The sequence below is a fragment of the Vulpes vulpes genome, chromosome 2 (assembly GCF_048418805.1).
Source record: "Vulpes vulpes isolate BD-2025 chromosome 2, VulVul3, whole genome shotgun sequence".
In the NCBI taxonomy this organism is placed as follows: Eukaryota; Metazoa; Chordata; class Mammalia; order Carnivora; family Canidae; genus Vulpes; species Vulpes vulpes.
This window is the reverse complement of record NC_132781.1, coordinates 114612368-114627842: the sequence shown is the minus strand read 5'-3', so window position 1 is coordinate 114627842 and position 15475 is coordinate 114612368. Positions and strand designations below refer to the sequence as shown.

At 50.8% G+C, this 15475-nt stretch overlaps 2 protein-coding genes across 16 annotated transcripts in view; both read right to left on the bottom strand.

Moving 5' to 3' along the window:
- Positions 1-1673, bottom strand: part of IL15RA (interleukin 15 receptor subunit alpha) — a 58231-nt gene extending 56558 nt beyond the window's left edge. For 5 of the 12 annotated variants that reach the window (XR_011999971.1, XM_072749620.1, XM_072749622.1 and 2 more), the window contains exon 1: positions 1526-1672. Coding sequence is in view for 11 of the 12 variants with exons in the window: in XM_072749620.1 (XP_072605721.1) it covers positions 1526-1655 (130 nt within the window). In the remaining variant the exon portion in view is untranslated. Of the gene's footprint in view, positions 1-1525 lie in introns of all 12 variants that reach the window. The other 7 variants (XM_072749624.1, XM_072749617.1, XM_072749616.1 and 4 more) reach the window with 5 other exon arrangements.
- A 6299-nt stretch (positions 1674-7972) lies between these two features.
- Positions 7973-14792, bottom strand: LOC112907411 (uncharacterized). 4 transcript variants are annotated; one of them, XR_011999968.1, is made up of 3 exons: positions 14492-14792; positions 11663-13586; positions 7973-10563 (listed from the first exon to the last, which is right to left on the bottom strand). XR_011999968.1 is itself a non-coding variant. In XM_072749608.1 (3 exons), exons 1-3 carry the CDS (start codon positions 14703-14705, stop codon positions 9941-9943), a joined length of 624 nt encoding a protein of 207 aa, XP_072605709.1. In that variant the 5' UTR covers positions 14706-14790; the 3' UTR covers positions 7973-9940. The 4 variants fall into 4 exon arrangements, 2 of the variants coding, with proteins under 2 accessions (XP_072605709.1, XP_072605708.1); XM_072749608.1 differs by having other exon boundaries at positions 7973-10047; positions 13284-13586; positions 14492-14790; XR_011999969.1 differs by lacking the exons at positions 11663-13586; positions 14492-14792 and having other exon boundaries at positions 7973-10047; positions 10352-10983.
- Positions 14793-15475: the final 683 nt, after the last annotated feature.

The following is a 15475-nucleotide window of genomic DNA, read 5'->3' as shown; positions in this document are numbered from 1 at the left end:
ATGGTACCCATGCAATGAAATACTTCTCAGCAATAATAAAGAACAAGCTATTGACACAAATTAGAAGATGAAGGGGGAATTCTCAGAACAGTAACTATGCATAAAAGTAGCCATACAATAAAAGAGTACATTTTGTATGGCTTCATTTATATAACATTCTAGAAATGGCAACAAGTCAAAGTGACTAAAAGCCGGTCGTGGTGGCCTGGGGGGGCGGATAGCGTTGGGCGTTGGGCAGGAGGCAAAGGTTATGGAAGACAAGAGGAGACATTTGGTGGTGATGTTTATATTTACCTTCTTGATCATGATGGTTCCTGAGTGTATACATTTACCTCTAAACTTATCATGTAATTAAATGTATGAAGTTTATTATCTATTCTATGTCACCAAACCTGCCCGAGAAACACAGAGAAACAGCGGGAGCTGCAGAAAGGCAGCAGTACCATTGTGAGGTCAAACACGAGGGTATGTCAATGAACTTTGGAGCTCTCACCTGCAGTGCCCTCTGCACTCCCGGGGCCCTGACTAAGGCTGCATCTCACTTTCTCACTGTGCTGGGAGCACTGCCCCAGTCGCCTGGCTACTCTGCACACTGGCTAGGAAGATGAAAGGATGAGAGTTCTCCCTAGGAACTGTAGGGAGATGAGATGGTGACCAGGTCACCAACAGCAGTCAGGGAAAAAAAAAAAAAAAAGACTGATCCTACCCAAGTGCTGACAAAGATGTGGAGGAACTAGAACTCACCCTCTGCTGAGTTTTCTCAGTTGTGTGAGAAAATCCATAGTCTCGAGAAAATAAAACTTCATGAAACCCTGCAGGGCTGCAGGATTCACACCAAGCCAGCTGGTGGCAGATGTGGATGGATGGGTCTGATCAAGTGCTAGGTATTAGGTGGATAGATCCACGGGACTGAATGCAAATTATTGGGAGTCTTGCCTTAACACACTCACCCACACACACACAAACACACACACACACACACAGATCACTGAGTAAACTAACTCTTGGAGAATCTATGGATGGCCTTTCATGGGGCCCTGGCTTATATGCATGTGCATTCATGCATAATTCTGGGGAGAGGGTTCCTAGCTTTCTGCAGAGCCTCAGAGGGCTGGCTCCCCGTTAAAGCCGGACCATCTATTCTTTCTCTTCCCTCCTCTCCAGCTCCTATTTCTTCCCCGTCGCCCGAGTGCCCGCGCTGCAGGCCGCCCCACCGCGCCCGCGCCCGCGCCCTGCCCGGGTTTCCTGCTGCTGAAGACCTCGGGGCTGTTTGCAGGTCGCTCCGGGGGGCCAGCTGCCCTACACGCTGCCACCCCGTCCCCCCCCCCCCCCCCCGCAGACCCCCTCCTAACCTCCGCCTCGGGGATGTGGGGAGCCTGCGCGTTCAGAGCCCGGCCCCGGGCGGCCGCGAGCGGGGCGGGTCGGCTCGGGGCGCTGCCCTCCCGCGCCCGCCTGCACGTGTCCCCGCGCCCGCGCCCGCGCCCTCCCGCCCTCCGCTCCCGCCGGGGGCGCCGCCTCTCCCTACCCGGCGTCGCGGGCCGGAGCGGCGGCGGCAGCAGGAGCAGCAGCAGCAGCAGCAGCAGCGCGGGGAGCGCGGGGAGCGCGGGGAGCCGGCGGCCCCGGAGCGGCCGCCCCATCCGCCCCATCCGCCCCATCCGCCCCCCGCAGATGCGCGAGCGCCGCGGACGCGGTGGCGGGCGCCGCTCCCGGGACCTGCCGCCCCGCGAGGCGCATTCGCTTTCGCTTTTGCTTTAGCCCCCGGAGGGCCGGGGAGAGGTGAGCGGCGGTGACAGAAACGTGACTCAGCATCCCCACCCCCCACCCCCTGGAAGCGGCCGCCGCGCCCCCGCGCCCCCGCGCCCCCGCGCCCCCGCGCAGGGACCCGACTCCGCGGCCCCGGGAGGGGGGCGGCGCCCGCACCTGAGTCGCGCCGCGCCCGCGCGCTCCTCCCCGCCGCTCCTCCAGGCCGCGGTCGCTCCGACCTCGCTGTTCAGGTGTCCCCGCGCCGCCGGGACGAAGGCCGAGTGACCTGGGCGGCGCGGGTCCCCCGGGCCTGGGTGGCCGCGGAGCTGTCGCCGCGGTGTGGCCGCTCGGGGCACCTGCCGCCAGAGCCACCTGCCCCGGGCCCCGCCGCGTCACCCCCGCTCGGCTCGTCCCGGCCGGTGCGTCGCTCCTCCCCGAGGAAAGTGCAGGGTGTGAAGGGGCGCGGGGCCGGACCGCTGTCACCCCCGCCCCGGCGCAGCCCGTGCTCCCACCCTGCCGGCTGGCTGCCTCTCTGCAGGTGGGCTGCTCCTGCCCTCCCTCCCTCCCTCCCTCTTTCTCTCCCTCCCTCCCTCACTCCCTCCCTCCCTCCTTCCCTCCCTCCTTCCTTCCTTCCTCCCTCCCTCCTTCTCTCCTCCCTCCCTCACTCACTCCTTCCTTCCTTCCTCCCTCCCTCCTTCTCTCCCTCCCTCCTTCTCTCCCTCCTTCTCTCCCTCCTTCCCTCCCTCCTTCCCTCCCTCCTTCCTTCTTCCCTCCCCTCCCTCCTTCCCTCCTTCCTTCCTTCTTCCCTCCCTCCCTCCTTCCCTCCCTCCTTCTCCCTCCCTCCCTCCCTTCCTCCCTAACCTGAAGCCTGACGTTATTAAAAAACAGCCTGTGACTAGAAAGGTCCCGATGGAGTGGTCCCTGGGTGGCAGTCTGTCTGTCTACACCCCCCCCCCCCCCCCCCGTGTGGGAGCGTCTGGTATGACTATAATACAGCATCACATTCAGGAAATTGACCTTAACACCATCCACAGGACTTACTCATCTTTTTTTTTTTTTTTTTTTTTTTTTTTTTTTTTATTTATGATAGTCACAGAGAGAGAGAGAGAGAGAGACACAGGCAGAGGGAGAAGCAGGCTCCATGCACTGGGAACCTGATGTGGGATTCGATCCGGGGTCTCCAGGATCGCGCCCTGGGCCAAAGGCCGGCGCCAAACCGCTGCGCCACCCAGGGATCCCGGACTTACTCATCTTTTGCCGGCTTTCCACGCATCTGTGCGCCTGTGCGTTTAGTCCTGGACGGGTTTGTCACAGCGCCTCAAGGCACAGAGCAGTCCCGGTCACAAGGCTCCCTCCTCCCTATTCCTCTGTTGCAGCCACAGCCGCCTTCCTCTCTCACCTTCTCTCCACGCCCTGGCAACCAGGGATCTTTGCTCCATCTCTAGGATTTTGTCATGTGAAGAGCGCTTATAAATGGAACCGTAGAGTCTGTAACCCTTAGAGGTGGACTTTTTTCTCACAGTGTAATTAATCCCCTGGGGATCCCTTCGGGTTGTCCTATGGGTGGTTTGTTCCATTTATGAGTAGCACTGGCGGGTTCTGTTTTTAAACGTAGGCATCTGTGCCATCCATGCTGCGACAACCCTGTGCTTTTCTATGTGTATTAGTTTCCTAGAGTTGCTGTAACAAAGTACCACAACTAGTTGGCTTAAGACAACAGGAATTGATTCTCTCACAGTTCTGGAGGCCAGGAGTGTTGGCAGGGCCTTGCTCTCTTGGAAGGCTCTAGGGGCAGATCCTTCCTTGCATCTTCGAGATTCTGGTGTTTGATGGCAATTCCTGATGTTCCTGGGCTAGTAGATGCATCCATCACTCCAGGCACATGGCTGTCTTCTCCCTGCGCATCTTCATGCCATCTTTCTTCTGTGTGTGTCTGTCTCCAAATTTCTCCTTTTTATAATGATTATTGGATTAGGACCCACCTACCCTAATCCAGATAACCTCATCTTCACTTGATGACCTCTGTAAAAACATTATATCCAATAAAGTACTGGGGGGTTAGACTTTGGGGATTGACACACTTCCACCTGTGGCAATATGGTATCTTTATTTCTGTAAAACGAAGTTCAGGACCCATATTCTCAGGCCAAAGGAAATTGAATTGACTCTAGAATGGCTGGAGGCCTGGGGTGCAGTGTCTACACTTCAGGGGTAATACAGGTGGCAGTGCCTTGGCGAGCTCCAAAACAGCGTGTCCATAGAGGGCTGGGGAACTTGGCCAGCAGCCGCCACTCTGAGCAGAGCTGTAGTTGAGAACAATGCTGTGGGGTCAGGAAGGACAGTGCTGTGGGCTGTCCTCTGTGGGGGAGGGGGGTAGACAGCAGATCCTTGGAGCTGGAGGGTAATATGTCAGATTGTGTCACCAAGAAAGAGAGAGCTGTGGCTCAAGGCTGATGGATTCTTCTCTCTCTCTCTTTTTCTTTCTTGCTACATTAGAATCTTAAACTTTTAAATTCATATAACACAAAATTCACCATTTTTTAGTGTTAATTCAGTGGTCGTTAGTATAATCACTATATTGCCCAACCATTAGCACTATCTAATTCCAGAATATTTCCATCTTCAAAAAGAAACCCAGTGCCTCTTAGTAGTCACTCCCAGTTTCTGTTCTCCCAGCCCTTGTTAACATCTAATCTACTTCTATCTCTGGATTTGCCTGTTTTGAATAATTCCTATAAAGGTAATCATAGGGGCACCTGGGTGGCTCAGTCAGTGAAGAGTCTAGTCTGCCTTTGGCTCAGATCGTGATCTCAGGGTCCTGGGATAGAGCTCCAGGTCCGGCTCCCTGCTCAGCAGAGAATCTGTTTCTCCCTCTGCCTCTACCCCCTTCCTCATGCTCTCTCTCTCTCTCTCTCTCTAAGTAAACAAATAAAATCTTAAAAGAAAAGGTAATCACAAAATATGTCCTTCTGTGTCTGGTTTCCCTCAGCATAATGTTTTCAAGTTTTGTCCATGTTGTAGCACATATCAGTACCTCTTTCCTTTTTATGACTGAACATACTCCATTAGATAGATATTACATATTTTGTTTATTCATCGGTTTGTGGATATTTGAGTTAGTTTCATTTGGGGGCTGTAATGCATAATTAAGTACAGTAGCACAACCTGGAGAAGGACATTAATGTGATGCAGGGACCTTATTCAGGTTTTGTCAGTTTTTCCCATGCATTTGTGTGTGTGTGTGTGTGTGTGTGTGTGTGTATGTGTTTCATTCTATGGAGTTTTGTCATATATGTGGACATTCATATACACGCTTTTGTGTCAACATGTTTTCATTTGGGGGGCGGGTTGTGTACCTAGTAGTGGAGTTGTTGGGTCATGTGGTAATTTAGAGATTACAAAAGGACAACAAGAAGACTCGTGGAACCGTTTAGGAAGTCAGCACAATCAGTCCTCAGACCTGGGGGCGGGGGGGGGGGGGGGGCGGCGATGCATTTTGAGTGCTCACCAAGTCATAGCGTGCTTGGCTTTGGGAGATGTTGACTTAGGAACCACGGACCTGCGTAAGGGCATCCAGCTGCTGCAGCTACCCTGGGGAAACCAGGAGAAATGAGGTGGAGAAGATGAAGGAAACTACTCTCCCTGTAGGAGTTTTGCTCAAGAGCAGAAAACAAGAACAAAAAACTACAGATGTAAGAGAGAATTGCTTCTCAGTATTCAAAATATAAAACAACCACATGTCCTTATTTTTGTAAGTCATGGTTATACCTGGCTCGGAGCGTCTACCTGCCAAGATCAACAAAAATTTTATATTAGTCTCCCAACTACACCTCCCCGCCAATGGCAAATGGTTATCTTCCTTTCCCTTGGGTCTCACCAGGACCCAGGAAGAATAGGGAGGGGGACTGTGATCTGTATGTTCTTGGCCACTACTGATGTCAGTGCCAGATAATTATCTCAATTAGTCAAGGTCCTCCTCCAGAAAAGACCTATTTGGGTTAGCCTCCCAATCAAATAAACAAACACCAAGCAAATAAGCAATCTGTAAATTGCATCCCCTGGAGGGAGAGCCACAAATTCTAGAATACTAAAAACTCGACTGGTCTTGGGGAAAAATCACCCCTTACTTTCTTTTTTGTGATGATTCTTAGGAGCAAAAATCCACAAGAAGTTAGTTCTTTTCTTGATAGCTCACCCAGTTATATTAATTTAGAGTCTCATAACCATGATGTGATGACTTTTATAGTTGAAAAAATTATGCTACGAAATGGATTTTGATTTTTAAATATTTAAACATAAAAGAGTAGAGTGAGTTAAACAACTATTTAAAGCTGTTCTGTTTTTGAACTCACAGTTGTCTTGGTATTACTTTTTAGCTGAGTTTGAAGCCATATTCTCTATGATTCTGCATTTTATTGGCCAGGTATCTCTTTTCTTAGCACTTGTACACACAGAAAAGACAACAGTGAATGGATTTCATGCAGATAAAACAGCAGTATTGAATAATTCTCAAACATCTTTTGAGTCTTCAAGAAAAACTGAATTATACCCCCCATCCCCTCTTGTTAAAAGACACTGTTTGCCACCTGTTATTTTGGTCATACCTTGTCTGTCTGCACTTCTCCTGTGCAAGTCCTATGGATATCTGCCTTTAAGCATATGGGTGAGAATTACGATGCTGAAATCTCAAAACTGTAATGAGATATTACCTCACACCTGTCGGAATAGCTATTTTTGTTTTCAGAATAGCTATTATCAAAAGACAAGAAATAACAAGTGTTGGTGACGATGTGGAAGAGTAGGAACCCTTGTGCACAGTTTCTGGGAATGTAAATTGGTGCAATTAGTAGTGGAGAACAGTGTGAAGTTTCTTTTAAAAATTAAAAATAGAAGTACCAGGAGCATCTGGGAAGTACCATAAGATCCAGCAGTCCCACTTCTGGGTATTTATCCAAAGAAAACAAAAACACTAACTGGAGAAGATATTTGTCCTCCCATGTTCACTGAAGCATTATTTATAATAGCCAAGATATGTAAACAACTTAAGTGTCCATTGATGGATGAATGGATAAGGAAATTACCTCACACACACACATACATAGAGGAATGTTACTTAGCCATAAAAAGAGCCATAAAAATCTTGCCATTTGTGGCATCGCAAGGGCATTATGCTTAGTGAAATAATACAGCTACAAATTGCTTAGTGAAATAATATAGATACAAATAATGTATGATCTCTTATATATGTAATCTAAAAAGTATAAAAGAAAAAAGTCAGAAAGAAAAGAAAGAAATTCAATACAAAAACACTATTGGAAACCACAGCCCTGTGGCCTGTCTTGATGGATATAAAGTAACAATGGTCTTTTAAGACAAAGTAATTGATTGCTTATTACTATGCACATCAGTAAAGACATATTATTTTGAATAGGGAATAAGGAAATGATATGGAACATTGTTAAAATACTACATAGAAAGAAAAAGAATAGGATAAGGTGGACCAAGAATGTTTTATGGGAAAGGTGCAGCTCTAAATATATTCTCATTGAGAAGATGACATTTGAGCCAAGACATGAAGGAGACGAGGGCATTTAGTGAGGTGGAGAGAGAATATTCCAGATGGGGTAGACAGCCCACGCAGAGGTCCTAAGGCAGAAGCAGTAAGCTTGGTGAATTCCAGGGACTGGCTGGAGGACAGTGAGCAAGGGCTGCGTATTAGAAGAGATCGGAGGTTCCATGGAACAAGTCTGCAAGGAGCTCCTGTAAGGACTTTGGCTTTTACGCTCCATGATGTGGGGAGCCATTGTATGGTTTTAAGAAGGGGAGCAAACCATTTGGTCTTCCTTTCTTAAAGGATCATTCTGGCTCCTGTGTTGAGAATAGACTGGGGGCTGGTTGAAGCAAGGATCCCTGGGCAGAAGCCCAGTGAGAGGGCTTCTGCAGTAATCTACAAAATAAGGAAAGAAGGGAATAAACTTTTAAAAATTCAAACACAGAAATTAAATTTCACCACTTCCCCATCGTTCAGTGGCTCCCCACTGACCTCAGTATGAAATCCAAACTCGAGGTTGTGGTGATGAGTGGAAGATTCCTGATCTGGTCCCCTCTTCCTCTTCCTCATATCATGTATCTTATTACTACTTGATTCTCTAGTGGTGTTGGACCCTGGCTCACGGGTGCCAACGTGTCCTGGTGGACGCCCCAGAGACTCAGACCCCAGACAGGCAGATGCAATAAGCAAGAGGGTTTATTGGACGTTTGCGCAAACGGGCTCTCCGCCTCAGAGGTGGCAGAGCCCCGACTAGCAATTACAGGCATCTTTTAAAGGCAAAAAACCGCGGGAGTAGCATAGCATTCGGGTTATGACATGATTGATTTCTTTGAAGGTCAACACGACCATGTTCAGGGACTTTTCCAGTCAGGGCGAGGGGGGATAGTTTTTTTATCTCGGAAAAACAGAATGTTTTTGTTGCTTGAATTCATGGGAGGCGCCTGGATGAGCTGCCTCAGGGTTAGGCCTGGTCCCATTCACGGGGGAGGGGGGGGAGGGGTGTGGGTGTGTGTGTGTGTGGGGGTTCTTCATTCCCTCCTCTTTGTTTGGACTGACTTTAACCTTAAAATCGTAGGGAACTTTTATTTTTTTAGTTTGAAGGGCCCGATATTGTTGAGTTAGTACCAGAGCTTGGGTAATGGACAATCTTTCTCGGATGAACTGGAGCAGCCGGTTGAGGATGCAGGGGCCGAAAGTTAGCAGCAGGAGCAGGATAATTAGAGGGCCCATAATGGTAGAGATTAGGGTGGTCATGCAGGGAGACTGGTTAAGCCAGCCTTCAAATCAACCCTGCTGGGCCTCCCAGTCCCTTTGTCTTTTATTTAGCCTATCCCTGAGTTTGGCCATGGAGTCCCTGATGACTCCAGAGTGGTCTGCATAGAAACAGCATTCTTTTCCTAGAGCCGCACACAGTCCTCCCTTTTTCAAGAATAGTAAATCCAAGCCTCTCCTGTTTTGAAGTACTACTTCTGAAAGTGAGGTGAGGGATTGTTTTAACTTAGAAACGGACTGCTCTAGTGTCCGTAGATCTTTATCTACAGCTGCTTGGAGTTCTAAATAACGTCGTGAGCCCTGGATCAGAGCAGGTGCGCCAGTACCCACCCCAGTTGCGACCCCTAGTCCCAGCATAACAGCTAGGGTTAGGGAGACAGGCTCGCGCTGAAAACGGGTGGGATGTCTGTCATATTGATTTTTTAGAGTTTCAGCAGGGTGATACAATACCCTGGGCATAATCTGCACCATAACACAGAAGTCCTCAGAGTCATTTAGGACCTGAGCAGATACACAGGGGGTGAGGCCTTTGTTGCATGCCCACCAGGTTCCCGGCTGGGGCACCAGGTAAGAGTCAGTCCCTAAAATCGGGGCGGTAGTATTGCAGAGTTCCTGGTAACCCGGGTGAGTATAGTTAGCCTTGACAGTGATGTAATCCCAGGAGGAGGAGGGCCTCCCATCCTGTGTTTCCCGTAGTCTCGCACCCCCAATTTTTACAATGGCAGTGTTCCCCCCCCCCCACAGGTGGGATTTAGCCTGCGATCTCTGTGGTACTCGGGACAGACATAGAAGGGGAGGGTGCGTAACATGGCCCTCCTTAGGCGTCCCACATCCTCCCCAGGGGTCTAATCTTTTTCTTCCGGGGGGCTTTCTCGGTTGGGGGCTTTAGAGGTGTCGGAATACCCCTCTAGGCCCCATGGGCTGGGGGCCCCTTATGGTTAATTTACATAAGTCAGGATATAGGTTGGGCCACCAGGTTCCCATGGGAGTAGTTTTTGTTATTGACCTGACCTTGTCCCCCCCAGACGTTAATACCTGCCAGGTTAACTTTTTGGGGGCATGACAGTTACCTTTGGTGGGGGTGAAAAGCGCTAGGAGAGGTAGGAATATAACAATTGTCATTGAACAATTTTTGAAAGTCTTATCTTGAACAGGTTTTGGGTGCGGTGGAGCTTCCATTGGAGTGGCTCGCCCGGTCCGTCCCGGCTGGCGTCAGCGGTGCTCATTGATGGGGCGCACTTGACGTGTGAGGTGTGGACCCAAGCAGCAATACCGTCTACTTTTAGGGTGGTTGGGGTGGTTAGTAGTACGGTGTATGGGCCCTTCCAGTGGGACTCAAGGGTCCTGGACTGATGTCTCCTGACGTGGACGGAGTCACCGATCTGGAACGGGTGTGGGTCGGTTGCATCTCCGGGGCGGTAGACAGCTGCCAAGGGTCTCCAGATCTGGTGCTGGATAATCTGGAGCACCTTTAGCCTGTCCTGTAAACCGGGAGTATTAGCAAGAGAGTCAATAGCAGAATCTAGTAAGTCCAACACTGGTGGGGGACCTCCATAGAGAATCTCGTAAGGAGTTAGTCCATGGCGCGTGGGAGTGTTCCGGACTCGGAACAGGACCAAGGGGAGGAGTTGGACCCAGTCTCTAGTGCCAGTCTCCAATGTCAATTTGGTTAGGGCCTCTTTAATTGTTCTATTCATTTTTTTCTACCTGCCCTGAGCTCTGGGGTCTTTATGCACAATGTAATTTCCAATTTATCCCCAGTAATCTGGCCACCAACTGACTTACCTAGGAGACGAAGGCAGGGCCGTTGTCCGACCCTATTACCTTGGGCAGTCCAAACCGGGGGAAAATTTCTTCTAGGATTTTCTTGACAACCACCTGGGCAGTTTCTCGTCTGGTGGGGGATGCTTCTGTCCATCCTCCTGTGGGCCTAGTGCAGCGGCTTGTGCTGTTTCATTGGCCATCCTGTTCCCCTCTGCTACTGGGTCGTTGCCGTGCTGATGGCCAGGACAGTGAATTATACTCAATTTTCTGCTGTCAGTATAAATGTTGACCTTTTTGTCCTTAGCCTTTTTAGGGCCTGAGTTAGGGCTATAAGCTCCGCCCTTTGAGCTGAAGTTCCAGGCTCTAGGGCACTGGCCCAGATGACAGTTTTTTCTTTCTTTTTTTTTTTTTTTTAATTTACCACGGCCGCCCCGGCTTTACGTTCACCATTTCATAGAAAGCTACTCCCATCTGTGTACCAGGTTGCTTCAGCATCTGGCAAAGGCTGGTCCGTCAAGTCCCCTCTGGTGCCATGGACCTCGGCTAGGATCTGGTGGCAATCATGCATTACCAGGGAGGGGGACTCGGTTTCTGGAAGCAAGGTGGCCAGGTTTAGGGATGTAGCCGTTCCAAACCGTATCCGCTCGGAATTCAGTAACATGGCCTGATAATGGGTGACCCGAGTGTTTGAGAGCCATCGATCAGGGGGCTGGCGGATGACTGTCTCTATGGCGTGGGGGGGCCACCACAGTGAGGGGTTGGCCGAAGGCCAACTTATCTGAGTCTTTTACCAGGACTGCCACAGCCGCTATTATTCGGAGACATGGGGGCCATCCTGCAGCCACGCTGTCTAATTTTTTGAAAAGTATGCCACAGGCCTTTTTCAGGGTCCCAGTTTCTGAGTTAGGACCCCTTTGGCTATTCCTCGGTGTTCATCAGCATATAGCACAAATGGCTTGGTTACATCTGGGAGGCTCAGGGCAGGGGCGGTCAATAAGGCCCTTTTTATTTTGTCAAAAGCCAATTGTTGCTCCTTTCCCCAGTGGTAGGGGGTGTTGGATTTTGTGAGAGGATATAGGGGAGCCGCCAGCTCTGCAAACCCGGGTATCCAGAGGCGGCAGAACCCGGCACTGCCAAGAAACTCTCGTAGCCCTCTGGCGTCAGTGAGTGCAGGGATCAGGGCTACAGCCTTTTTGCGGCTCTCTGTCAGCCACCTCTGGCCTCCTTCCAGGAGATATCCCAGATAGGTCACTTGTCTCTGGCCTATTTGGGCCTTTTTGGCAGAGGCCCTATACCCCAGTCCTCCCAGTCTCTCGAGCAGGGCCCCCGTACCTTTTACACAATCCTGTTCTGTCTTAGCCGCTAGGAGCAAATCATCCACGTACTGCAGGAGGATGAGGTCCGGATGGCCAACTCAGAAGTCTGCCAAGTCCTGATGCAAGGCTTCGTGGAACAAGGTGGGGGAGTTTTTGAATCCCTGTGGCAGCCTTGTCCAAGTGAGTTGTCCTGAGAATCCCGTCTCAGGATCTTTCCATTCAAAAGCAAAAATAGGCTGGCTTTGAGAGCTTAATCTTATGCAAAAGAATGCATCTTTTAGATCTAAAACCGTATACCAGACGTGGCTCGGGGGCAAGGTGCTGAGTAAGTTGTAGGGATTTGGCACCGTGGGGTGTATGTCCTCCGCCCTTCAGTTAACTTCCCGTAGGTCTTGTACCGGCCGGTAATCTCCTGTGCCGGGTTTTTTTTACGGGCAACAGAGGAGTGTTCCAGGGCAACTGACAAGGTATTAAGATGCCCAATTGTAATAGTCTCTGTACATGTGGCCGAATGCCCTCTTTGGCCTCTTTGCTCATTGAATATTGCCAGATCAATATAGGGGTGGCCGAGGATTTTAGGTTTATAATTATGGGTGGCTGGTTAACAGCTAGTCCCATTCCAGCCATTTCCACCCAGGCCTGAGGGTAGTTACTGAGCCATTCAGAATTTAGGGGCTGCACGGACGGTGGAGAGTCCTCGTGCTGCCGGTGTTCATCCTCTAGGCGCAAGGTCAATACCTGGAGGGGCTGCCCTTCTGCGCCAGTAATGGTGGCCCCTCTCTGATGAAAATAGATCTGGGCCCCTACTTTTGAAAGAAGGTCTCTGCCTAGGAGGGGGTAGGGGCAGTCTGGGACCAGTAGGAAGGAATGTGTTACTTGCCCAGTGCTCAGGTGGACCTTCCGTTCCGTTGTCCATCGATATAACTTGCCTCCAGTTGCTCCCTGAACCCAAGACGTTTTAGAGCTCAAGGGTCCTTTTGCCTCAGTTAAAACTGAATGTTGAGCTCTCGTATCACCCAAGAAGGTCACTGGCTGGCCCCTCACTTTAAGGGTTATCCGAGGCTCGGGGGGGGGGGGGCTCCTGGCCATGACACCCCTAATTTTTATCTTTTAGGGACAGAAAGGCAATGGGCTTCTTCTTAGGTCCCTGCGTTTGGCCCTTCTTTGGACAATCTTTAACCCAATGTCCTTTTTCCTTGCAGTAGGCACACTGGTCTCGTTCAACCCGTGGTTTTCTTTTGTCTCCCAGGTCCTTACTCTGTCCTGACTTACTCTGCCCTGAGCCCTGTACTATGGTGGCCAGTATCCCAGTCAGTTCTTTATTGCGTTTTCTTTATCTCTTTTTAAGTCCTGTAAGGTGTATCCCTGAAGTCCCTCCTACTGTTGTAACTTATTACAAATACCCGAGGCCGATTGTCCGATGAAGGACATGATTACATCTGGTTGCCGATCTTTGGCCAAGGGGTCAAAGGGGGTGTACATACGGTAGCCTTCCATTAATCTTTCCAGAAAACCTGCCGGCGTCTCACCTTTTCCCTGCACTCTAGCACGTACCTTTGCCAAATTGGTGGGGCATCGCCCTGCCCCTTTGAGACCCGCTAGGAGTACCTGGCGATAGAGACGGAGCCGCTCCCTACCAGTAGCAGTGTCGCAGTCCCAGGTCAGGCGAACCAAGGGGAAAACATCCTCAATTCCATCAGGCAGCTGGGTCGGCCTCCCATCCGCCCCCGGGACGCTTTTCCATGCTTCGAGGTAGACGCGCTGTCTCTCCTCCGTGGTGAGGAGAGTCTGCAGGAGCTGTTGGCAGGCATCCCAGGTCGGCTGGGAGGTCCAGACGTCTTCCAACTCCCCCTCGCGCTCTTGTCGAAAGCGGAGGCAACTGGAGAGCGGGGATGAAGCGAGGGGTCTCCTCTTCACCCCAGTAGAGTCGGGGGACGGAGCTGAGGGAGCGGAGGGAGAGGTAGGGCGGAGAATAAGGGGAGTGACGCAGGGAGGGGGTGGGGGTCTCCGCCTGGTCCCCCCTGAGAAGGGGTGAAGCATTTTATCCAGGGGGGTGGGTTTTTAGCGAGATGCTCCCAAACTATGATGTACGGCACCTGATCGAGGTGTCCATTGGGTCCTGGCTGAAAGACCAGGGCCTTCACCTGCAAGATAACACAAATGTTAAAAGTTCCGTTCCTGGGCCACCCGACGTTGAGAGTCGGCCACTCTGAGGAGCAGAAGGTGACCCATCTTCGTCCTCTGACTTCGACTGAAAGGTTGTGTGCCCGTCCGGCGACTTCTCTCCAGTGATCTAGAGTGAGGCTTAAAGGGGTGGTTACAGTCTGTCCCATGGGTGTAGAAAAGAGGTGAGCGGGGAGGAAGAGGACAGAGAGAAAGACACAGAACAGACAGACGCACACAGATGATAGGACCAGCACAGCGGATTCAGATGGGAGCGGTCTCAAACAATGACCCTCCCTGAAGAGGAGGGAGTGCCGGGCTCCCTCCCTCTTCCAGACCACTCCGGAGTCAGACTGCGGAGCCGGACCAGAAAGACACAGAACAAACAGACGCACACGAATGACAGGACTGGCGCGGCAGATTCAGATGGGAGCGGTCGCGAACAACGACCCTCCCTGAAGAGGAGGGAGTGCCGGGGCTCCGTTCCTCTTCCAGACCACTCCGGAGTCCGACTCCGGAGGGGGACCAGGGGTCTCAGGGCACGTCTTTCTCCCCCGCTGGTCCAAATACAGAATACAGAGTCCTGCAGGCACAATACAGACCCGGCACAATACAGACCCGGCCAGTCAGACAAACGGACGAGACAAATATGACATTTAGCGAGCTCAGTCTTACCTCCTACCTGTTTTAGGATTGAGCCTGGGGGCGTCTCGGATCCCGGACGAGCCCCCAAATGTTGGACCCTGGCTCACGGGTGCCAACATGTCCCGGTGGACGCCCCAGAGACTCAGACCCCAGACAGGCAGATGCAACAAGCAAGAGGGTTTATTGGACGTTTGCGCAAACGGGCTCTCCGCCTCAGAGGTGGCAGAGCCCCGACTAGCAATTACAGGCATCTTTTAAAGGCAAAAAACCACGGGAGTAGCATAGCATTCGGGTTATGACATGATTGATTTCTTTGAAGGTCAACACGACCATGTTCAGGGACTTTTCCAGTCAGGGCGAGGGGGGATAGTTTTTTTATCTTGGAAAAACAGAATGTTTTTGTTGCTTGAATTCATGGGAGGCGCCTGGATGAGCTGCCTCAGGGTTAGGCCTGGTCCCACTCACGGGGGGGGGGGGGCAGGGGTGTGGGGGTGTGTGTGTGTGGGGTTCTTCAGTGGCAAGGATGTTGATTGAGCCTTTGTGCTGGGAATACTTGACTCCACATCTACTTCAATTTGCCTGTCCTTTAAAAAACTGCTCAAGAATTTCTCTCAGAAAATAATCCTTGATCCCCTTTCCACGTCTGGGGCCGGCCCCTCTCTGTGCATGTATTTATCACACTGCGTTGTAATGATCTCTTTGCGTATTGTGTTTTTTTACTGGGGCTTTCTAATGTTATTGACCCAGACCTATTTTTCTTTTCTTTTCTTTTCTTTTTTATTTTATTTATTTTTCTTTTTTATTATTTTTTTCTTTTCTTTTTAAAGATTTTGTTTATTTATTCATGAGAGACACACAGAGAGAGGCCGAGACACAGGCAGAGGGAGAAGCAGGCTCCCTGCAGGGGAGCCCTATGAGGGACTTGATCCCAGGACCTCGGGGTCACGCCGTGAGCCAAAGGCAGATGTTCAACCACTGAGTCTCCCAGGCGTCCCCAGACATATATATATATATATATATA

Bases quoted from the DNA above. Each gene is read 5' to 3' on its own strand.
- LOC112907411 (XM_072749607.1), bottom strand. From the start codon at position 14,705: ATGCCTGTAATTGCTAGTCGGGGCTCTGCCACCTCTGAGGCGGAGAGC. The intron at 13,587-14,491 runs GTAGGAGGTAAG...CCGCTCCCTCAG, and splicing joins CAGGCTCAATCCTAAAACAG to CTCCGTCCCCCGACTCTACT.